Source organism: Sarcophilus harrisii, chromosome 2, assembly GCF_902635505.1.
Source record: "Sarcophilus harrisii chromosome 2, mSarHar1.11, whole genome shotgun sequence".
NCBI classification, from domain to species: Eukaryota; Metazoa; Chordata; class Mammalia; order Dasyuromorphia; family Dasyuridae; genus Sarcophilus; species Sarcophilus harrisii.
In genome coordinates, this window is record NC_045427.1 from 266,744,259 (window position 1) to 266,770,038 (window position 25,780).

General features: G+C 37.0%; 1 protein-coding gene across 1 annotated transcript in view; it reads left to right on the top strand.

Moving 5' to 3' along the window:
• SLC28A2 (solute carrier family 28 member 2) overlaps window positions 1–7,737 on the top strand; it is a 42,383-nt gene extending 34,646 nt beyond the window's left edge. The window contains exons 16-18 of the mRNA XM_031952237.1: window positions 621–719; window positions 946–1,060; window positions 6,223–7,737. Coding sequence (XP_031808097.1) covers window positions 621–719; window positions 946–1,060; window positions 6,223–6,346 — 338 coding nt within the window. The 3' untranslated portion in view covers window positions 6,347–7,737. The remainder of the gene's footprint in view (window positions 1–620; window positions 720–945; window positions 1,061–6,222) is intronic.
• Window positions 7,738–25,780: the final 18,043 nt, after the last annotated feature.

The window sequence follows — 25,780 nt, forward strand, 5'->3', positions numbered from 1 at the left end:
GTTGTGTTCATTAGAGATTGCATTTTTTCTTTTCAATGCATCTTCCCCCACTGCCTCCTTCTCAGAACTCCTCTGCATTGCACTAATCCTAAAAGCTCATTATTGACTACATGTGAGACAGCCTCTGAGAGGAAGACAAATATATTGGAGTCAGAACTGAATGAATGGGGCCTTATTCCTTTCTCTCCAGAAGCTAATCTGACTCTGGCCAAGCTTTAGAAATTCTGACTGGGAAAGATCCAGGGGATTTGCTCCAATCTGGAGCAACCCCAAATTATACTTGACACCATAGGACCCTTGGGATGTTGGACCAATTAAGGTGTCATTGCTAAGCCTTGGTCTTGGTATAGGGTAGTCCTGGAGTTAACTAGGCCAGCCAATCCTGTTTTAAAACTTGTGCATTAGATACATCTTACATTCTTGGAGGTCTTCAAATCAGTAATCACTTAGAGAAGACACATAGCAGCTCATGGAACCATTCTGGGCCACTTTTGTGTCTGGTGAAGGCAGCAGCCAATAAATAGATTTTAAGGCAGGGTTTTATTCTTCTGAATTGTTCATTGGGGACTGGGTTTGATTTTCTGGAACAGTAAGTTTCTTTCCTCTTCCATTCCCGACAGCTTCAATGGCTCCCAAACGGAAGAGTGACTTTGCTAAGCTGGTGGTGAGAGCCCTCTTGACAGGGGCCTGCGTGTCCCTGGTCAATGCCTGTGTGGCAGGTAGGTTCCCCTATCCGCCCTCCTCCTAGCTACTTTTTGTTTTGGAGCAAGATATAGCCAAGAATAGGGACTGATTCTATCTAATTATCCAACCAACAAGACAGAGAGAGGGCAACCCCATCCTGTACGATAAAGGGAATTCCAAGGGCTCTGAGGGCAGAGAAGCCTCAGTACCATATTCAGGGCCTGCTTTGTGTCTGGTATTTTTTTTATCTCCTTTCCCCAGGAATCCTCTATGTTCCCAGGGGGGCTGAGGCCGACTGCACTTCTTTCCTGGACACAACAAATTTCACCAGTCCCAGCTATGAGATCTACGTGTGTTGTAGACAACTCTTCCAGAGGTGAGGATCTTGTGATTTCTGGCTTCTGTATCCCCTCAAAAGTGTCTCTTTGTGGCAGGGGAATTGTAAGGGAGTTCCTTCAATATGGTTGAAGATTACAAGGTCAAGTTCACCTCCCTCTCCTCTCAAAAAAGGGGATATATTATGAAGCTTGAAGAAGGAGGTAGCTTTAGGAAGTATAAAAGAATTATATTAAATTTATATAATTCACCAATCTCAAGGGATGATAATACTGAAAATATATGAAAATAGGTTAGATTTAAGAGGTGAGATATATACTAAGATATTAATGGATTTTAATCCTTAAATCCCATGCTGGGTTTTCATCAAAATACCTTCAACAATGACATGAGCTAGATAAGACTAGTTTTAGATATTATCACATTTTGTTTTGGTAGTCTTGTAAAAGCAGAATTTCTTGGCCTTGGCTCCATGAACTTTTATTTTTAAAAATATTTTAATTAGGATTTCAATGTAATTAGTTTCCTTTGTATTCCTATGTATTGTATTTTATACATATAAAAACATTATTCCATGAAGGAGAGAGATTTCCAAGGCTGCCACAGTGTTACAATGTTCATGACATAAATAAGATTAAGTCTCCATGTCATAAAGATCACCCTGGAAAATAAAAAATAGGTGGATGGCTCTATGTTGAGCTAAATTGTATTCTCACTGAAGAACATCATCCAAATGAAGTACTTTTCTCTTGTTCTTCTTCTTCTTCTTCTTCTTCTTTTTTTTTTTTGCTCACCTAAGCTGGTGTTGACATTGTACTTAGAGCCCTCATCCTGAGGGTGATTTGGAACTAAAACAAGGCACAGGTTCCTACCTCACTGACGTACACTACTCCTTGAACTTTGTCTTTCTTCTTTTATCACCCAAAAGGAAAGAAGAGTTGTATCTAATGAGTATTGGGTGACTGGGTGACTAGAACACTAGAACAAGAACAGAATCCTTATGAAATGGAGTCAGAAACAGCAGTAGTAACTTAGTACTGAAGATTCTTGTGTCTCATGACCATCTCAATCAACAACACTGTTTTCCATTTACCTAAACACAATAAAACTTTGTGGATGCATTACATAGCAAACATTGGCATTTAAAAAACTATATAATTGTAAGGAGAAGAGATAGACAGGATGTGAGAGTAAGGAAGACAATGTATGGTACAGAGTGCTAGACTGATCATAGACTTATCCTTTCCATGATAAACATTATCATTCAGCAAAAGCCGTGGCCCCAAGACAAGATGATTACCAGAAAATTTAATGTCAACAGATTAGTGAGCTTCTCCATGTGTGAACTAATAAAAGCATTCCACAAAACTCTCAAAAGATTATCATCAACCAATACTGAAGCCATTGACCATTTACCTCAGGTTGAAGTCAATTCCTTTCTAGACAAACTTTTCAAATGCCAACTTGTTAACTTGAAGGGAAAGTTGAGTCAACATATGATTGGCAACAGTAAGACAGAAAAAGGAATGGGCAGTTTTCAGAGATTTGGTATATAGTACTGCATTTACTCAGCTGGGTCAGAATACTTGCAAACATCAATATTCATTTGACAAGCATGATGAGGAAGTTCAGAAGCTGATAATGAAAAATGTGAACTACACAGGATTTACTGGCAAGTTGGTTCATCTGTTTCTAACAGAACAATAATATTCCATAATATTCATATACCACAATTTATTCAGCCATTCTCCAACTGATGAGCATCCACTCAGTTTCCAGTTTCTGGCCACTACAAAGAGGGCTGCCACAAACATTCGTGTACATACAGATCCCTTTCCCTTCTTTATGATCTCTTTGGGATCTAGACAAACTTTTCAAATGCCAGTAGGTTCCTCTTTTGTGGCAATGCTCCTGGTGCTTGCTGATTCTATTAAATCTGAGATTTACAAGGTAGGAGGTCCACTGCTAATATAAAAGCTGATTGAAATCTTCTGCTTATCTTATATGGAAAGATGAGATTATCCCTTAGGTGTTCAAGGATAACTCCACTGTCCATCTCTATAAAGGAAAAGGAACTGTACCCAAACATTTATTGATCTGACAAAGCCTTTGATTCCCTCAGTCATGAGGGCTTGTGGAAATTCATAGCATCAGTATTGTATGTCAGTTTCAAAATGGCATCTTGCCCTGGTTCTGGAAAATGGACAATAATACTTTTTTATTGTCACCAATGGAATAAAGCAGGGCTATGTGCTAGTTGCCCATCCCTTTAGCATGATATTTTCATTCATGTCTGATATCTTTAACAAGGATAAAACAGCATCAAAGTCAGCTCTCCACTGATGATAATTTATTTAATAAGAGTCCAGCTAAGACTAAAGTGGAAGGAAAGTTGGTGTGTGACTTTGTTCACAGATGATTATGTATTCAAGGCACCTGCTGAGACTGAAAAGCAGTAGAGTATTGCTGCTTGTGTTCATTGTATGTCAGTTTCAAAATGGCATCTTGCCCTGGTTCTGGAAAATGGACAATAATACTTTTTTATTGTCACCAATGGAATAAAGCAGGGCTATGTGCTAGTTGCCCATCCCTTTTAGCATGATATTTTCATTCATGTCTGATATCTTTAACAAGGATAAAAACAGCATCAAAGTCAGCTACTCCACTGATGATAATTTATTTAACTTGAAGAGGCTCCCAGCTAAGACTAAAGTGGAAGGAAAGTTGGTGTGTGACTTTGTTCACAGATGATTATGTATTCAAGGCACCTGCTGAGACTGAAAAGCAGTAGAGTATTGCTGCTTGTGTTCATTTTAGTCTGATAATTAACACCAAAAAAAAGAACAGAGATTCTCCACCATTCAACACTGCACCATCCATATATGGAATCACTGATTATGACTCTCAGAAACTTTGAATGCTATGGATACATTCACTTACCTTGGCAATATTCTTTACAGTGATATCCACGTAAATGATGAAATTGATGTACACATTGCCAGAGCTAGCCCAGTGTTTGGGATGCTCCAAAGGAAAAGGTGGAAGAGAAGAGGTATTTTAGGTTGCCTACCATACTGAAGGTCCACAGAGCCTTTGTGCTGACCTTCTTGTTGTAAATCTGTGAAAACTGCACGGTTTACCAGTGCTATGCTAGGAAACCGAATCATTTGTATTTGAATTGTCTTAGGAAGAGTCTGAAGATTACTTAGCAAAGTAAGGAACCAGACACTTAGGTACTTTCTCAAATGAACTGCCAAGCTTTCAAACTCTACTGCAGAGAGTGCAACTCTAATGAGCTGACCAAATAGTCTGAATGCCAAATGTGTTTGCTTAAAAGAACATTTTATGAGGAATTCACACAAGGCAAGTGCTCACATGCAGGTAAGAAGAAGCAATACAAGGATACTCTCAAGGTCTCTCTGAAGAACTTTGGAATTGATTTTGATTCATGGCAGATACTAGTAGAAGACCATCTACCATGCTTGCCCACATAAAAGAAGATGCTATACTCTATAATCAAAGCAGAATTGCAGTAGTTCAAGGGAAACATTAAATACATAAATTTAGAGACGTCTCCACTACAAATGTTCCATGCACTATTGGGGCCTGATTTGGTAGAGTCTTCTGAGCTTGTATTAGTCTGAGCAGTCACAGTCAGGCACATTGTAATTTGATTCGAATATAGTGATGTCATTTTGGTCCTCTTCAAGCTCAAAGGACAGCAACCACCTGTGTGAACTTAGGAAAGTCACTTAAATTTCCCGTGATCTCACTTTCATCATCTGAAAAAAATGAGGAAGATAGACTGGATGACCCTGAGATCTCTTCCAGCTTTAAATCTAAGATTCTGTATGGTAATACTTCAGCCTTCATGTTGCTGTTAAATTGTTTTTCAGTCATATACAATTTTCTGGGACCCCTTTTGGTTGCAGGCTCAGATCAATGGATTCTATCCATTGTGCCACCCAGCTGCCCTCATAATAATAAGTGAGTCTGCTGAGCTTGGAGTCAAGAAAACTCATCTTATGTTCAAATCTAGCCTCAGATACTTACTAGCTGTGTGACCCCAGGCAAGTCACTTAACTCTGTTTATCTCAGTTTCCTCATCTGTAAAATGAGTTGGAGCAGGAAATGGCAAACCTCTCCAGTATCTTTGCCAAGAAAACCCCCAAAAGGGGTCACAAAAAGTCAACCATGACTGAAACAACTGAACAACAACTTTTATTATGGGACTTATAAAATTTAGATTTTGCTTTAAGGGAGTTTAGAGTCTTATCAGGGGAACAAAACACTAACAGAGTAATGCATAAAATGACATAAGTCATCAGAGAATTGTAAAACAAAGTACTCTATGAGTCTAAAGGGGAACTGGGAAGGCTTCGTGGAGGAAATGATATTTGCATTACATTTTAAAAGAGCATAATATCTTTCCAACCCTCCATTCCCTAGGAGACAGTTGTTTGTATTGTAGCCAAAAATAATTACAGCCTGATGGCCACTTTCTGGTGATGAACCTCCCTGAATCCAGCTGGGCTGGCTCTGGACCAAGAGACATATAATCAGTCATCAGGCCATATGCTAAACCTCTCCAGCTTGGTAGGACCTATCTACCAGCCTCCCTTTGATGTATTCAGGTCATCTCTGTGCCATCATGAAGCACTGGAGGAGGCCATTTGTGGAAAATCTTCCTACCATTATGATGATTTATAAGTCTGAACCTCTAGGTTATGGTTATAAAATTCATTTCCACTCAATTCTAGAAATGGATTATCAAAGAAGGCATGAATGGTAATTCTGTTACCTACCTGTTCTTTGGAAATGAAAGCATGCTGTGTGACATAACAATACTACTTTCATCTAGACATTGACTCAAATTATCAGCAGGTAAGGCTAGCGTTCATCTAGTCCAACTTTATCATTTTACAGATGAGTAAACTGAGGCCCCAGTAACATAAGTGACTTGTCAAAAGTTATACATGGAGGATTAGAGGTGAGATTTGAATTCAAGTCTTCTAGCTCCGAATTCAGGAAGCTCTGCTTGAAAATCAGCTCTAGGCTTGAAGGAAATGATATATTTCACTAGGCAACTTGATTATTTTTGATTGCTCCATATTTCCTTCCTTTTTTAGTTCTTTGTCTTATTTTTCCTTAATAGAAACTCAATTCTAATCAAACGACAAATTTCTCTGGTTTTCATTTCAGCGTCACACTCAACAACACTGGCCAGATCCCTTTTTCACAACTCTGGACAAGCCCAAATTCCCTTGCCAGCTGCTGTGGATTCTATAACCATACTGTCTGTGCTAAAAACAGCCTCTTTGCATAATAATATTTGATTATAGCTGATAGTATCTAAAGCTAGAAAGACTTTTGATGTCATCTAATCCAGTGTCGATTCCTGGAATTATATATGAATTTAGAAAACTAACATCATCTATGCCATATTACATTTTAATTCTTTTGTTAAACACTTTTCAAATTCATTTTAATAAGATTTGGGTTATACTTGAGAATCCCTAAGGACCTGAGTCATAAGTCTGGTACCTTTGATGTAGTTACCCCTATCATTGTACAACTAAAACAAAGTAGTTTTAAATTCCTTATTAATGGTTCTATGGGGTTTAAAATTGTCCAGCCTACAATAAACCGATGCAGAGCTCTGAGCCACTGGCACTTTATTAAAGGTCTATGGTCCCCTCTAATGAAATGGACCTCAGATCTTCCAAATTATCTGAGAATACCCTTTTCTCTAGGGTGGTTTGATACCAGGTTTAATATTGGAATACTCTAGAGGGATTACATAAAATACAGAATCCCATTGGTTGGTTTGAGGGCCAAAAATGATATATCAACCAAAAATGGTATTATTATTAGCAGAAGGGATCTCAGATTGGGCAAAGCATGGGACATCTCCACTGACTAAATGATCATAGGATGGTTACCTGCTCATATTGAATAAGAGAAAGTGGTCCAGACATATTAAAATAAAATGGGGGATTATTCATGTAATTGAGTCACCTTCATCATCCTGGACTTAGTCATCATAACAAGGTAAAACAAGGGTCTCTAATTAGCTCCCTACAATTAAGCGAGTGAACTTACAATGTTTACAGCTCTGGGCCCTAATGTACAGAACTTAGGATCACTACCCCTGTGAAATCATATCAAACTGACTAATATTGATTGACATATGGGTCCAGATGAATCATTTCTCACAGTTCCTGCCATATAAATAGGCCATCAAAATATTTAACAATCACGAGAAATTTAACAACTTCATTTTGGTTCAATTTACTGATGGAAGTGAATACCCATATGAGACCAGACAAAATTTTTCCACTATGTCAAATTAAAGCCTGTCCTAAGAATGAGCTTGGGTTTGAAGAGGTAATTGCATTTTACACAAAACAAGCTATTGTGGAAATTATTTGGCAGGTCATAAATGTGTACAAATGAGTGATGCAAATTATTGTAGAAATTGTTTGGCAGGGTACAAGGTATAAATATGTACAAATGAGTGATACAAGCATTGGTGCAAGTGAAGGAAAGGAATACTTTTGTGAGTTTTGTGATCAAGTTGGGGTTTGTGAATTTCTATAGCATTGTTTAAAAGGTTTTTGTATATTTATTGAAAGGGTCAACATTTTCTTTAAAATATTCTCAAGGCAATTATATTCTCCATTTCCCTAAATAAATGATTTTTTTTCCTTACCTTAATTAAAAAACTTTTTTCAGTTCTTTTAAAAATTTTAGTTTTGAACATTTATTTTTATAATATTTTGACTTCCTTTTTTTCCCTCTTTCCCTTACTTCCCTCTTCCCCAAAATAGCAATCTTATAGGTTTTACATATACAATTATTTAATAAAAGTTGTTTAAGGAATATATCCACCAGTACCCATAATTTTGCTTTTATCTGGAGATATCAGCCCTTCATTGGATCTGTGAAAGCCCTTCCCCTATAGGCAGCTATGTGGGCACAATGGATAGAATGCTGGACCTGGAATCAGGAAGACATCTTCCAGAGTTCAAATCCAGACTCAAGACAGCTAGTTACTAGCTGTGTGATCCTGAACAAGTTATTTAACTTTATCTGCTTCAGTTTCCTCATCTGTAAAATGAGCTGGAGAAGGAAATGGCAGATTACTCCAGTACCTTTGTCAAGGAAACCCCAAATGGAGTTACAGAGGGTTGCCAGTGATTAAAAAGGACTCGACAACTATCCCAACCTTTCCCTTTACTGCATCCCTTCTGTTTTTCTATTCTACATTTTTCTGGTCCATGTACTTCCATTTATCTTCCAGAGGATATTTTCAAAGTGCTAGAGTTCTTCTAGGTATTTTAATATGTTATGGATTCTAGCCTTTGGGAAACTGCATGGCCCTCAAGCTTCTCCTTGAAGCAAGGACCCAGCTTTTCAGCTTCAGTATCCCTCTGGTGATACAAAGTGGCAGTGAATCATGCACCAATATCTGGAGAACAAAAGTACTGAAGAGAGAGTAGACTGCACTATCTTATTAAGGAAGAACTGAGCATCAACAATAACAAACAGGATTTCACAGAACTTATAACCAGAAAAGGGCTGATGCTTCTCTTATACCTCCCAGTACACCACGTCTGGGGAAGTGTCAGATACTTTTTGCTTCCCACTTCCTCATTTAGACCTTCCCTGTGCTCTAATGAGTCAGAAAGCTCTCTTTCTTTGAGGCTCCCTCCCTCTGTTGGTTGATATTGTCAGGACCTTGGCTCTTCACTGCAAACCTTGCCTACAGCTTCACTAAGTTACTCACAGAGACATCGACACCTTAGATCTTCCTGGCCTATAATAAGCAGCATTCTTGTAATTTTAAAATCTGAAATTCCTCTCTCTGATCATAGATTCTCATTCTTCCATGTCTCTGCCTCAGTCTTTCTAAACTTCAATTTCCGTGCTCTTTTTTCATCTTAGTTCTCCCAGTGTCACCCCACCCTCTGGCTTCACTTTCAACCCTTAACAATCTTGACTATCGTCGATTGATTCAGCAAATCAGTTTACCCATTTTCTGGGGGAATCTGTTAGTAGATCAAGGATGATTTTTCACTCTTGATTCTCTTACCCCATTGTCTTTTTATGGAATGTGCCCTAACAATTCTCTTGTCTTTGATCTTATCCCTTATTCTCAGCAGATATCCTTGATTCTACTTTACTTAAAAAAAAAAAAAAAATCCCCAAACTATGTCATACACAATGAGCTGTCTTTTTTCCCTTACTATTTACCTCCTCCTTTTGCATCTTCATCCTTTCCTCTTCTACTTTCTCTGAAGGGGAAAAAAAAAAGTTAAGTTTTTCTCCTTGTCATAGATATTCTTTACCTATGCCTTCAATTTTTTCTCCTCCCAATCAATCCAGAAGCTTGATCCAGCAGTGTGTGATCCTCCCCTGCTTTCTCTCCTCCTTGGCTCTTTCCATCCTGCTTATAAACACACTCAGATCTATTCCTCTGAGAAAATCTTTCTTTCACCCTGCTATCCCTTCTAGCTGCTGTATTTTTCTCTTCTCTCACTGATGCCATTCTAGTTCAGACCCTATTTATGAATCCTCTGTACTATTATAAAAACCTCCAAAATGATTTTCCTGCCTCAGGTGTTTTCTCTTTATATTCCATCATCTACATACATCATGAAATGATTTTCTTAAAGGTACAGGTCTGGCCATCTCAAAACTCAAAGAGAACTATGATTTCATTAATTTTAATAATCCAATCAAATATTTAAAAGAGAGACTGTCAGTCCTTTGCACCACAGCCAAATAAAAATGGTTCCTCAATGATGTCAGAAATGGCAATCAAGGTCCTTCACAATTTCAGCCCCATTCTTTCCCCAGTTTTATTTCATTATCTGCTCCATAAAATTTATGTTCCAAACAAACTGAACGTATATTCCAACCGTACTCCAAACTGGAAATTCCATCTTCTATCACTCTGTCCCCCATACTCTGCTTCTCAGAATCCCTGTTTTCCCTTCCAGGCTCACTCAGCTCAGGGGACCCCTTCTTGGAGTATTCCCTGGACTCCTATTCCCCTGCAGGTTATCAGTACTATTTCTTTATGATGTATTTATTCATGCTATTCCCCAGTAGAATAAAAGCTCACTGAGACAAGACTCGATATCTTTCTCTTGTTTGTTCCTTTTTCATGGTACCTAGCATAGCAGAACCTTATTAAACATTGTACACAGCAACAGCAAGATAGTGAGATGATCAACTATGTTAGACTTGGCTCTTCTCATCAACCCAAAGCAATTCCAACAAACTTTAGATGGAAAATGCCATCCTCATCCAGAGAGAGAACTACGGATATTGAATGTGGATGGAAGCATACTACTTTTAAGTTTTTTTTTTTTTCTTTCTTGGGGTTTTCCCCTTTTGCTCTGATTTTTCTCTTCCAATATGACTTATATGGAAATATGTAAAAAAATGAGTGTATATGTATAACCAAAAAAAAAGTTGTTTTTTTTTTTAAGTTTGTTCTATTGAATTCAATTACTGTATATCGGACAAGGGGAAATGTGAGAAGCGTTCCAGGATCTAGTTTCTTAGACCCCTGAACCTGGACTTCGTGGGATGGGGAATGGCCAGAGCATCAGCCCAGCTGAGAGAGAGGAACTGATGGCCCGAGGACGAAGGGATTCACAAGGAGGAGGAAGCAGACTTGCCCCGAGTGCCCAGTCCAGTATAACGGCGAGGAGAGAGAAAAGGGGGGAGGGAGAAGAGGGAAGAGAAGAAGGGAGAGAAGGGGCCGAGAGACAAGGTGGATTTTGGGAGGAGGGGAGAGCACGCTGGAAGAGGGTGGAGCAAAAAAGAAGGGGAGGGACTTTTGAGGGTGGGCGAAGTGGTGAGTCCCTAGCGAACCTCTGGCCACACCCCCTAGCGCCCAGGTAGCCAACAATCCCTTTTTCCCTCTCGGCCCATCGTTAGGCTGTAATCCGAGATGGTGAGGGAAGGGCTCGGTGGGGGGACGCGGTGGAGTGAAAAAGAAAAGTGTGTGGGGAAGAGCAGGGAATGGCAGCGAGGAGATAACAGCGAAAGAGAAGTAGAGGAAGAAAAGGAAAGAATGAGAAAAAGAAAGGATGGGAAAGGAAAGGATTGAGGTCCGGCGAAAGAGGCTGACTTTCCTGCGGTAGAGGCCCGGAAAAATGGGAGCCGGGACGGGAGGAGCTGTAAGGGGAAAACAAAAAACAAATCCTAGCACTTCACAGGCTTCTAGAGCAGGTGCTGCCCTCCCTGCGGCACTCCCTTCGCTTGTTTGGATCTCAGCTCCTCCAAAGCCACGGTCAAGTCTTCCTGCGTTTATAGGCTCACGGGCTTAGAGCTGGAAGGGACTCGGTCCTTTGTTCCATTAGATTAGATCATTCAATTCCCATTTATTAAGCACATAGGGATATAAAAAGAGCCAAAAAGACAATTCCTGCCTTCAAGGAACTTACAATCTAATGGAAGACATAAGCAAATACACGTAAGGCAACCTGTATAAATAAAAAGGAAATAAAAGAGGGAAAGCACAGATTGTAAACCCCTCCATTAGATTATAAACCCCCCGAAGGCTGTCTCTTAACTTTTTTTTTTTTTTAATCTCCAGCGCCTAGCACATGGCAGACACTTGATAACTGTTGATTGATTGATATTGACTACGGAAGCTAGATAAGTAAATAGAATCGGGAAGAACCGAGTTCGAATCCTAACTCAGACACTCACTAGTTATGTGACCCTGGTCAAGTCACTGAATCTGAAACAGTTTTCTCACATGTAAAATAAGGAGTTTCTTAAGGTCTGTGATCCTTTGAAGTTAAGGCTGTAGGGAAATTAAATGTCTTGTCTAAAATCACATAGGGAATCAGAATTCAAACCCAGTTATTTAAACTCTAGATCCTTTTTTTTTTTTTTTTTTTTTTGGCCAAAGGAAAGGAAAAAAATTACCTGGAAGCTAGACCTTTCCACTTTTTTGTTTTTTCATTCAGGTCTGATTATTTGTGACCCCATGAACCATAGCACACCAGGTCCTTCTATCTTGAATTCTCTCTGTCTCTCCAAATTCATGATCATTGTTTCCATGATGCTATCTATCCATCTCTGCCATCCCCTTTTCCTTTTGCCTTCAGTCTTTCCCCAAATCAAGGTCTTTTCCTATGAGTCCTGTTTTCTCATATGACCACTGGGTTTAAGCTTCAGCTTTAATATTTGTCCTTCCAGTGAATAGTCTTTTTTAATAGTATTTTATTTTTTCAAACACATTCAAAGACAGTTTTCAGCCCATTCACCTTTGTAAAATCTTGTGTTCCAAATTTTTTCTTTCTTCCTCCCTTTTCTCCCCCCAAGACAGCAAACAATTCAATATAGATTAAACATATGCAGTTATTCTAAATTTATTTCCACATTTGTCATGTTGTACAAGAAAAATTGGATCAAAAGAGAAAAAACATGAAAAAGAAAAAACAAACAAATAAACAACAAAGGTGAAAATACTATACTTTGATCCACAGTCAGTCTCCATAGTTCTCTCTGTATGCAGAAGCACTTTCTATCACAAGTCTATCGGAATTGTCTTGGATCACCACCTTGTTGAAAAGAGCCAAGTTCATCACAATTGTTCTGTTACTGTGTACAATATTCTCTTGGTTCTGTTTATGTAAGAATTGACTGTTTTGATTTCCTTATTATCCAAGGGGCTCTCAAAAGTCTTCTCCTGCACCACAGTCGGAAAATGTCCATTCTGTGGTGTTCAGCTTTCCTGATAGTAAAATTCTCATAGCCATACATTGCTACTGGAAAAACCATAGCTTTGACAATATGGACCTTGTCAGCAAAATGATATCTCTGCTTTTTAGTATGTTGTTTAGATTTGCCATAGCTTTCCTTCCAAGAAACAATCATCTTTTAATTTCATGACTCTGCAGTCATCTTCTGCAGTGATTTTTGAGCCCAAGAACATAAAATCTGACACTGCTTCTATTTCTTCTCCCACTATTTGTCAGCAAGTGATGTGACCAGTTGCCAAGATCTTAGTTTTTTAGATAGTAAGCTTCAAGTCAACTTTTATACTCTCTTCTTTCACCTTTTCACCCTTATCAAGAGGCTTCTTCATTCGTCTCTTTCTGCCATCACAGTGATGTCATCAGCATATATGAGATTATTGATATTACTCCCAGTAGCCTTAATTCAGGCTTTTGATTCATTTGGCATTTCTCATGAAGTATTCTGCAATTCAGGGGAAACATTAATGATCTACTATCTGATCACACTTGAAATCTTTGTTTGGTGAGACTTATCAGAATTTGTACTCTATTGACATATCCTTCAAGAACCCATAAGCCTTCCTCTCCATATCACAATGTGACACATAATTTAGTGGGAAAACAATTTCATTAATAGAGAATTCTGGGGAGTGGGGAAAAGTGAATGTTTCGGGTCAGCTTTGAAGAAATAGGGGGAGGAGATTTTTGTGTGGTGGCGATTGGGTTGTACCCTCTGCTTTATAGAGCTGTTGAGAAGAAAGCATTTTAGCATTATATAAATGTGACTTTTTAAAACAACACTGGGACATAGAGTACTGTCAGAGTCAGAAGTTCTGGATTCCAATGATTACTTCTATAATGGTTAATTTCCATATTTGTAAAATAGCATAATGCTAGGAATATCATACCTTATAGATTTCTGAGAAAGATAATTTGTAAATCTTGAAGAGCTATATAAATGAGCTATTTTACTGAGTAGGGCATGGGAATAGGATTGTTTTTTAAGAACAGGGCATAATGATTAGATTATAACAATGTAATCTGACTCATCTAAGTATTCAGTGACTTGGAGAATATTTTTTTTTTCTCTCGAGGCAATTGGGGTTAAGTGACTTGCCCAGGATCACACAGCTAGGACAGGTTGAGTGTCTGAGACTAAATTTGACCGCAGGTCCTCCTGACTTCAAGGTTGGTGCTCTATCCACTGCGCCACCTAGCTGCCCCTGACCATATTTCTTTTAATTGTTTCTCATTTGCTAATTATATCCCTGAGAATGACACTGACTTCTTAGGGTTTCCCTTGGTCTCCAGTCTGAAAAAGGAAATCGTTTCATACCCATCTTTCCCTTCAGATGATACTTAAGAGCTTCATCTTTAACCATCTGTCAATATACTCTTCAACTTGGGACTTCAGAATACAATCCCTATCTAGTTTGGTTACCATCATTTTAAACTATCTTTTTGGTGTTTACTTGGATAACTGTTAAACTATTTTCTGTGGTAGAACAACCTATCACTCTCACCTAAGCATTCCATCCTTCATCCTTCAGTCATTCTTTTTTTTTCCCCATAAAATTTTTTATTTTTATTTTCAAAACACATGCACAGATAATTTGACATTGACCCTTGCATAGCCTTGTGTTTCAGGTTTTCTCCTCCTTCCTCCCCAACCCTTCCCTAGATGGCAAGCAATCCAGTATATGTTAAACATGTTAAAAGATGTTAAATCCAACATGTATAGACATATTTATACAATTCTCTTGCTGCACAAGATCAACAAAAGAAAGTAAATCAGTAAGAAAACAAAATGCAAACGAATAACAACAAAAAGGGTGAGAATGTTATGTTGTGATCAACATTCAATTCCCACAGTCCTCTCTCTGGTTGTAGATGACTCTCTTCATCACAAGATCATTGGATCTGGCATCAATCATCTCATTGTTGGAAAGAGTCACATTCAATCAGAAATGATCAACTATAATATTGATATTGCTGTGTATAATGATCTGGTTCTGCTCATTTCACTTGGCATCAGTTCATGTAAGTCTCTCCAGGACTCTCTAAAATCATCTTCCTGATCATTTCTTATAGAATAATAATATTCCGTAACATTTATATACCATAACTTATTCACTCATTCTCCAAGTGATGAGAATCCACTCAGTTTTCAGTTTCTTGCTACTGTAAAGAGGGCTGCCACAAACATTTTTGCACATGTGAGTTCCTTTCCTTTCTTTAAGATCTCTTTGGCATATAAACCCAGTAGAAACACTACTGGATCAAAGGGTTGAACAAAATTCCAAATTGCTCTCCAGAATGGCTGGATCTGTTCACAACTCCACTAACAATGTATTAATGTCCCAATTTTCCCACATCACCTCCAACATTAGTCCTTTTCTTTTCCTGTCATCTTAGTCAATCTGAAAGGTGTGTAGTCATATCTCAAAGTTGTCTTAATTTACACTTCTCTGGTTAATAGTGATTTAGAGCACCTTGTCATATGATTAAAAATAGTTTTAATTTCTTCATTTGAAAATTGTCTATTCATATCTTTTGACCATTTATCAAGTGAAGAATGGCTTGGACTCTTATAAATTTGAATCAATTATATATTTTAGAAATGAAGCCTTTATCAGAACCCTTACATGTAAAAATGATTTCCCAATTTATTGCCTCCCTTCTGATCTTGTCTGCATTAGTTTTATTTGTACAAAAACTTTTTAACTTAATATAATCAAAATTATCTATCTGGTGTTCAATTATGAGTTCCAGTTCTTCTTTGGACACAAATTCCTTCCTTCTCCACAGATCTGAGAGGTAAACTTTCCTATGTTTCTTCTTATAATATCACTCTTGATGTCTAAATCATGAACCCATTTAGATCTTATCTTCTTATGTGGTGTTACATGTGAGTTGAGCCCTAATTTCTTCCATACTAGTTTCCAATTTTCCCAGAAGTTTTTGTCAAATAGTATTTTTAATCCCAAAAGTTGGGGTCTTTGAGTTTGTCAAACACTAGATTGCTATAGTTATTGACTAGTTTGTCCTATGATGCTAACCTATTCCACTGATCGACTACTCTGTTTCTGAGCCATTTCAGTTATTCTTTTTGCTACATCTAGGCTCTAGGCAATTGTCACCTGATTCCATTGATTCAGTTATACCCCTTATCTTTCTCTCTTATATGTGTGTATTATCTTACACTGTTGTTGTTCAGTTGTTTTTCAGTTCAGGTCTGACTTTTTATGAGCCCATTTGGGGTTTTCTTACACAGATATTTAAGTGCTTTGCCATTTTCTTTTCTCCTACTCATTTTACAGATGAGGAAACTTAGACATGGTTAAGTTACTTGCCCAGGGTTACACAGCTAGTAAGTGTCCAAGATTAGATTTGAACTCAGGAAGATGAGTCTTCCTAACTCCAGGTCCAGCACTCTATCCACTGTGCCACCTAGATGCCCCATTTTGCATATTACCAGTTTTATTTTATGCACTGCATTTTATGGGTTATTTCATTGTAATTGTGTTAGGAAAAGTCCATATTATCAGAATTAATGTTTTGTTCTAAAGAATTACATGCAACAAAGTGTATATAGACAGGAAGAAGATGAAATAAGACTAGAAAGGGAAGATGGCACCAGGTTTTGGAGAGTTTTACATGCCAAGTAAGGAATTCAAAATTGGCATGGTAGTCAATAAATATTAAAAGATTTTAAGCAGAATAATGATGTAAAGATAGATAGATAGATAGATTGCCAAATTAATCTAGCAACACTCAATTGGATAGTATGAAGGAGGGAGACAGCAAAGACTCAAAGATCTGTTAGGAGACTGTTGGAATAATTTGGGTGGTAATGAGCCCTAGTCTCTCTTCTGACTGTCAGTTCTACATTAACAATTGCCTATTGCACATTTTGAAGTGAATGTCATATAGGCATCTCAATATTAACATGTCCAGAATTAAACTCATTATTTTCTCACCCCCTAAATCTACTTTTCTTGAATGAATGAATGATTGAAAAAAAACATTTTAAAGCTTTTTATGAAATCACTATGGGGAAAAATAGAAAAATGAGATCATCTTTGCTTTCCAAGAGCTTACAATGCAATAGTGAGGGAAAGGAGTAGGAGGGTTCAGCTGCAGAGTAAATGGAAAGCCTTTGTGGTCCTTAGCCTCCAGCAACAGGACAGAAAGTAAATTCTTGGTAGTCTGCATGATAAGTAATCTAGTTTAACAGGATTATAGAAAAGAGATAAGACTAATAAACAAATATCTTTAGTGTCCCTTGATAGTCCAAACCATATTTGTTTCTGATATTGAGCTATATTTGATGGTGCCAACTTTTTTGGTTTTGATTTTTTCCTGAGTTTTCAGTAGTTGTGATTGCAGAAGAAAAGGTAGCTGCGGTTCCTTCGGAAACTCACTTTGGAAGCTGTGGGAAGTAGGATTAGAGAGAGCAGAGATCTGAGGCAAAGGAGATAGATTAGGTGCCATTTTCATTGGACAAGTAACAGGTACAGTGCAATAAAAACCACTGCCATTCTCAGGAGACATCTTCTCCCTTTCTATTGAGACTCCCTCTGTTTTGGACAAATGAACTTGGAAGATCAACCACATTTGGTTCTGCAGGATCCTAAGCCCACAGAATAAGGGTCAGATTCCTTTTCTTGTAGTCTGGCTTATTATGCTTCCACCCATGTACCCTAGAGAAAATTACTTAGTGAAATAGGTTTGGCTTATATCTAGAATGGAATAGGAATATTGGAATTGGAATAAGAAATAGAATTGTGAATGATCCTGAGTCCTCAGTCAGGGCTGGATACACTTCTGGAGGAGGCTCCAATAACTTCTCCAGATCGCTTAAAGATCTTAAGGATGAATTTAACTCCTGGCTTGCCAGAAGACATGGACTCTGAAGCTGACAGTTCAGAGATTAGATGAAATATAAAGAGGTCTAGCACCACATAATCCTGAAAACTGCTTTTTATTCCAATTTGACTTCTTATTCCATTTTCTATATTCCAATTCAATTTCCTGGATGAGTATAGTTATAGTTGTAAGGCATATATTGTTTTAAGTTTGGGGGAGTCCTTTTTCTTAAGTATTTCTTTTGTGTGTAAAAAAATATTTACCTCTTACCTAATTTACAATCGTGTGTTGAGGATATTTCTGTTCCGCACTTGGGGAGAGCTAGACATGTCCACTTCAGGATTGCTTTCTATATTTAGGAAAGAACAACCAGAAAAGGCAAGCAAAAACCCAGTCACAGCTAGTCAAGTATCTACTCTATTTCTCTCATAGGAGCAGTCACTATTTTTTGCCAGAGTAAGAGGAAGAGTGACCACCTTCTTTCCTGGATCCTCCAGGATAAACTTTAACAGATCTGACTTGATCTGCAACTGAGAAAAAAAGAGAAAAGGAAAAAATGACTGATTCATAGAAGGTCACTCAAAAAAATTTCCTGAATCATTGGCTCTTCCTGCTCAATGACCAGTAAACAGATAGCTTTGTTACCCCCAAAACAGCCTTTACTGCTGAAGACTGGCTAGCTGGAAACATTCAGATTCTGTCATCCATGTACTGCTATCTATGCCATCACACAAAATGACATTAAAAAATTGTAGCATTTTCAATTTCCAGCCAACTAGGACTAATAATAGTAATCTTAGGACTAAACCAGCCCCACCTGGCCTTCCTCCACATCTGCACCCTTTTTTAAAGCAATACCATTCCTTTGTTCTGCACTGAAGCTCAGAATAGCATGCATGATCATCCAGAAGCAGATGGGGAGGTTGGACATATGCCTTGATGCAAGGACTTAAACTGGAATGGTAGTCCTATAGAGAGAAGGCCACAGATGTGAGAAAGATTGTGGGGTAGAATCAGTGTCTTAGCAACTGATTAGATATGTGGGATGAATAGGGATAAATAATGGAAGATAATGTGACCTTGGATGACTGCAGAGATAGCAGTATCCTGAACAACTGAACAAAAAATAAGGAAATCCTAAAGAAAAATGGGTTTAGAAGTAAAATAATGAATTTGCAATATCCATGGGACATTTTAGAATTCTTAGCTTCCTTGAAAAGTCAATTCAAGTGCTACCTTCTATATGAGGCCTTTGCTGCTTCCCCTTAGCTTCCCAGTGCTGACTTCATTCCCCAAAATAACCTGGTATTTACTTTTTTTTGTGTGTATATGTTTTATATTAAATTGTTATATATTCAATTTAAATATTACATATTTATATGTATTGTATGTGTATATATATATATATATATATATGCATGTGTATATACACATATACACACACACACACACACAAATACTTTTTTTTTTACTTATTTGGGCATATTTTATTTTCCTCAATAGAATGTAAGCTCATTTAGGGTGACTATTTGATTTTTGTCTTTTTATATATTGCACCTAGCATTGTTCCTATTCATAGATGATGCTTGACAAATACTTGTTGACTGATCTTAAATTGTAGTTTCTTTGTGGACAGAAGCATTTTCTGTTTTAGAGTGATCTGCATAAATAATAACTTTTTATTGATTTTGATTTGATGATTTAACCTAACCACACTGGGTTAAATTTTTTTTAAAAATTTTAGATGGAAGGGAAAAAGAGAGAAAGAGATTCTATTTCTTTAATTTATATGGAAAATAGTATGGAGAATCTAGGCTTGAAATTTATGGTAACTTTGCCTTTATTGCTCATGTGACTCTGTGTACTATTTCTAGTGCTGTGAGAAGCATCACTTTCCCTCGTGTTTTCTAGTCCTGTTACTATGGCATTACTTTTCATTTAAAGCTGTATAAAAGAAATTTAGAAATAACCATATGGGGCCCCTAAAATGAGTAACAGAGGGACAGAAATAAAGGGGGAGGAAGGAGGAAGATCCAGCTGGGGACAAAGCATCTCCAAATGGGATAATGATATTCTTCCTTCAAATTTCCCAGTAATATCTTTCAAATTACTTTACCAGTGTAAGATCTTTTTTCTTTGAAAGCCTAACAACAGTAATTTTGCCTGTTATTATAGGAGAAAAAACAGAAAATAAAGGGAACTACATTGACTAAAGTACAAGCGAGTCATCTGAAATATGAGGAGATTTAGCCTCTCCTTTTTTTGGAGGTATGAGATTTCTTTATTTCATTTCTTCTATTTGATAAGAGGGGAAATATAGAAGAAGAGGTATTAGAGAAAAGTATTTGTGGTGGGATAAGAGCCAAGGAGATTATGTCCACCAGATGGCGACAAAGCTTCAGAGGCTCTATTTTGAGGAGATTGCCTCCAAAATCCATCGTTTTGTTTTTTTCATTAAAAAAAATATATATATATATATTTATGAATTTCCCCAAAAAAGCTCTGTCAGAAATAAAATAAATTATGACTATATTCTCTATACTCAAGATAACTTACTTTTGAGCTCTGCCTCTGTTTTCCTTCAGTAAAGTTCAATCTAAGCTTTTCTCACACAATCAACAAGGAAAAGAAAGTAAGAAAAATGAGCTATGTACTTGTTGAAGGTGATGAGATAGCTCTCGAAGGAAAGCTCATTCCTTGAAGGAAAAAAAGAGACTAGAATAGCTCCACCTGGTCACCCACATGTGTAATTTCAGTAGCTCTTGGGCAATGTACTGTGTCCACATTCAGAGTCCATATTCAGCAACAATAAAATGAGCCCTTAGGGCAAGAGTTACCCCCTTATTTAAAGAGAATAAAACTATCCCAGATTAGAACAAGAAAAGATCTTCCCTTTGATTTAGTATAGGATTAGCTTGTGAATAATCCCTACATTTCTAGCTTGGGCAAGATGGAGAAACAATCTTTTTTTTTTTTTTTTTTTTTTTTTTAATAGCCTTTTATTTACAGGATATATGCATGGGTAATTTTACAGCATTAACAATTGCCAAACCCCTTGTTCCAATTTTTCACCTCTTACCCCCCCACCCCCTCCCCTAGATGTCAGGATGACCAGTAGATGTTGAATATATTAAAATATAAATTAGATACACAATAAGTATACATGACCAAAACATTATTTTGCTGTACAAAAAGAATCAGACTCTGAAATATTGTACAATTAGCTTGTGAAGGAAATCAAAAATGCAGGTGGGCATAAAGATGGGGATTGGGAATTCAATGTAATGGTTTTTAGTCATCTCCCAGAGTTCTTTTTCTGGGCATAGCTGGTTCAGTTCATTACTGCTCCTTTGGAAATGATTTGGTTGATCTCGTTGCTGAGGATGCCTGGTCCATCAGAACTGGTCATCATATAGTATTGTTGTTGAAGTATATAATGATCTCCTGGTCCTGCTCATTTCACTCAGCATCAGTTCATGTAAGTCTCTCCAGGCCTTTCTGAAATTATCCTGTTGGTCATTTTTTTTTTTTTAATTTAATAGCCTTTTATTTACAGGATATATACATGGGTAACTTTACAGCATTAACAATTGCCAAACCTCTTGTTCCAATTTTTCACCTCTTACTTCCACCCCTCCCTAGATGGCAGGATACTAGTAGATGTTAAATATATTAAAATATAAATTAGATACACAATAAGTATACCTGACCAAATGTTATTTTGTAGAAAAGAATCAGACTCTGAAATATTGTACAATTAGCTTGTGAAGGAAATCAAAAATGCAGGTGTGCATAAATATAGGGATTGGGAGGGAATTCAATGTAATGGTTTTTAGTCATCTCCCAGAGTTCTTTTTCTGGGCATAGCTGGTTCATTTCATTACTGCTCCTTTGGAAATGATTTGGTTGATCTTGTTGCTGAGGATGGCCTGGTCCATCAGAACTGGTCATCATATAGTATTGTTGTTGAAGTATATAATGATCTCCTGGTCCTGCTCATTTCACTCAGCATCAGTTCGTGTAAGTCTGTCCAGGCCTTTCTGAAATTATCCTGTTGCTCATTTCTTACAGAACAGTAATATTCCATAATTTTCATATACCATAATTTATTCAGCCATTCTCCAACTGATGGACATCCATTCAGTTTCCAGTTTTTAGCCACTACAAAGAGGGCTGCCACAAACATTCGTGCACATACAGGTCCCTTTCCCTTCTTTATAATCTCTTTGGGATATAATCCCAGTAGTAGCACTGCTGGATCAAAGGGTATGCACAGTTTGATAATTTTTTGAGCATAGTTCCAAACTACTCTCCAAAATGGTTGGATTCGTTCACAACTCCACCAACAATGCATCAATGTCCCAGTTTTCCGCATCCCCTCCAACAATCATCATTATTTTTTCCTGTCATCTTAGCCAATCTGACAGGTGTGTAGTGGTATCTTAGAGTTGTCTTAATTTGCATTTCTCTGATTAATAATGACTTGGAGCATCTTTTCATGTGACTAGCAATAGTTTCAATTTCTTCATCTGAGAATTGTCTGTTCATATCCTTTGACCATTTTTCAATTGGAGAATGGCTTGATTTTTTATAAATTAGAGTTAATTCTCTATATATTTTGGAAATGAGGCCTTTATCAGAACCTTTGACTGTAAAAATATTTTCCCAGTTTATTGCTTCCCTTCTAATCTTGTCTGCATTAGTTTTGTTTGTACAAAAACTTTTCAGTTTGGTATAATTGAAATTTTCTATTTTGTGATCAGTAATGATCTCTAGTTCTGCTTTGGTCATAAAGACCTTCCCCTTCCACAGGTCTGAGAGGTAAACTATCCTGTGTTCCTCTAATTTATTAAAAATTTCATTCTTTATGCCTAGGTCATGAACCCATTTTGACCTTTATCTTTGGTGTTGCGTTAAGTATGGATCAATGCCTAGTTTCTGCCATATTAGTTTCCAATTTTCCCAGCAATTTTTATCAAACAGTAAGTTCTTATCCCAAAAGCTGGGATCTTTGGGTTTGTAGAAACAATCTTTAAAAAAGAAGAATAGAATGGTACCTTCAGAATGTGGGATTTGATTATTTGGTATCCTTAAGTGACAGAATGATAAATGAACACAGAGTTGTTTTCCTAAAACAGACAACACTAAATTGTACTTTCTAATGCACCTGGACTATCTGGGATGCTACTGTGTCCAGATTCAGATGGATAATTCTCAGATGTGCTGCTCAATGGGTATGATCCTTTTAGCACATCCTGGGTCAATATGAAGCTTTCAGTCTGAAAGTTTTTCCTTCATTCCATCATCTCTTCTTCTTTTCCTTGAACAAGAGCAGATTCTGAGGAAGTCATAAAATAGTGCTCTTCTAAGTATGAAACTTGATGAGAATAGGCCAGGATTGTTTCTATGTTGCACATTTTATGTTCTTCTCAAAAGGATCCTGAAGTTTTTCTCTACAAGACATTTCTGCAAAGTTCATGTCCAATTGTTTTGGTGGATGCTGATGAAATTGATGTATGTAGGTGAGATACTGAATCAGAAACATTAGAAATTGAAAACATCAGCAGAATCTTATAGTTCAGAGGAGACTTCATTCAAATTCTCTCAAATAAGTACATGGCTATCTTTCACACTGTTTGGTTGAAGCATTCACATTTGGCAATATGTGAACAATTTCAGCCCTTCTTAATAGGTCATCATCCTCAATAATAAGATTATATGATGATCAACTGTTAGTTAGACTTGACTTTTCTTAACAATGCTGTGATTTAAGGCAATTCCAATAGACTGTGATGGAAAGTGGCAGTCAGAGAGAACTATGGATACTGAATGTGGATCAAAGCATAACATTTTCATCTTTTTGTTGTTGTTATTTGTTTTTTCTTTCTCAATTTTTTTTCCCTTTGATCTGATTTTTCTTGCGCAGCATGATGAATATGGAAATGTCTTATTGTCTTGGGAGAGGGGAAAATTTGGAACACAAGGTTTTATCAAAATGAATGATGAAAGCTATTCTTTGCATGTATTTGAAAAAAAAAAAAAAGAATAGGTTCTCATGAAGTCTTCCTCAAGAGGCAGTAAGGTTCTCTTTCCTAAAATTTAAGGTCCCTCTGTATATTTCTTTCATACATCATCTTCCAAACTACTGCTTCTGTCAAAAAAAATTAACAGAAGAGAAGTAAATTAATTGGCTCCTTACAAAAATTTCATGTTTCTTCTCACTTGAGAATTATTATTTTAAAAATATTTTCCCTATTTCTATTTTAATTCTTGGGTAAAAACCTGCAGAGGGTTTCTTGGTGCAGGTTTCCTTGGTGCAGGAATTATGTGGATTAGACAAGGTACTTCAAAAGTCTCATACAAGAGTAGTGGCTCTTCTAGCATTTGCCTGAGCAGTTATATCTTTGAGAGACTAATTATATTACAGAGTGAATTAGTCTTTCTCCCTACATGTATTTATTGTCTTTCAGCAAGTAAGTGGCATTTATAGGATAAAAAAGAATCAGACAGTGCAGAGATTATGGTTGCTTCTTTGAAGTCCCTGACTCTTCCATTTTTCCTCTTATTAACTTATTCTATCTTTTTAAAAAAAAGTTTTTTAATTTATTTTAAACTTATATACAAAATAAAAAAAAATTCTCACAGCAGAACACAAGAATTCAATATAAAGCAATAAATTTCCATTTTAAGAAAACCTCCTTAATACTACAAGTTGTTTTCACAACTGTCCAGCTTTGCTTCCTTACAGATTTTCTTTTCTTTCTTTCTTTCTTTTTTTTCCCTGCTGAGGCAATTGGGATTAAGTGACTTGCCCAGGGTCATGCAGCTAGGAAGGGTTAAGTATCTGAGGGCACATTTGAACTCAGGTTATTTGAACTCAGGTCCTCCTGAGTTCAGGGCTGGTGCTCTAACCACTGCACCATCTAGCTGCCCCCAGGTTTTCTTTTGTTTTTTGTTTTGCACTTTTAACTTTATTCTTCCTCATCCCAAAGGTACAATTAGGTGTGCATGTGCATGTGCACATAGACATATCTATACAAACATTTACACTGATATTTATAAACATGCATACATATGCCTATATATTCATACACACATATGTAAGACTGTACTTTGCTTGTTTCCAGGGGTCATCTATTTCTCTGGAGGTAAACAGCATCTTCTTTTGTAAGTCCAAACCTTTGCTTGTTTTCCATATGCTCTCTTCTTGTTGGCTGCTTATATCCAGGATATCCAGAGGGTTCTGGCCTTGTTCATCTTCATGTTCTTCCTTTCCCACAGCCTTTGGGAAATCCTGCCTGAATTATTGTTTGAAATGGTGAGTAAAAAAAGCATTGGGCTGCTTCTGTTGACACAAATTCTGTCTCTGTATTAGCATGGATGTAGAGCATTTGAGCAAATTCCATTTGTGAGTATGTGGAAATTCTCTGGCCAGTCTTTTTTTCTGGAAATAAATGTGGAATTATTGGATTTTGTTACAACCTTCAATAGACAAAACTGCTTAAAAAAATTGGTTTACATAGTCTTAACTGTGGGATCAGCTTGGAAGAGTCTAATGTCATTTTCATGTGAGGGCAATCAATTATGAATCAACAATGATTAGAGGACAACTATAAATGATGATCTATTCTACCATCTACTTTGTAGTTGGAATCTTTAGTTCTAGGCTGATTTTCCTTCTCCTATTCAGCATGGTTTTGGGTCATTGAATCATTTGGTTTTTATTCAACAAACCTCTTGCAGTGATGGTGACTCTGAACTAGTTTTTAGTTAAGTCTGACTATTTAGGAAGGTAATTCTGCTATTAAAATCATATCATTCACTTCAAAGCTAAATAATAATTGTTTTTGGACTATTTGTTGTTCTTTACAATAAGAAATCACTGCTTGACTTTGATTCCTGGTAAAATCTGAAAGAATTATTTATGATAACTTAGAAAAGAAAGTAGTAATTGCTAGAAGCTAGTAAGTTAACATTAAGAAGAGTCAAGGCAGACCAACCTAATTTCTTTTTATGACAGGAACACTGGGTTGGAAGACTACTAGTTTACCTAAATTTTAGCAAAGCATTTGACATAGTTTTTGTGCTATTCTTGTGGATAAGATGGAATTATGTGGATTAGA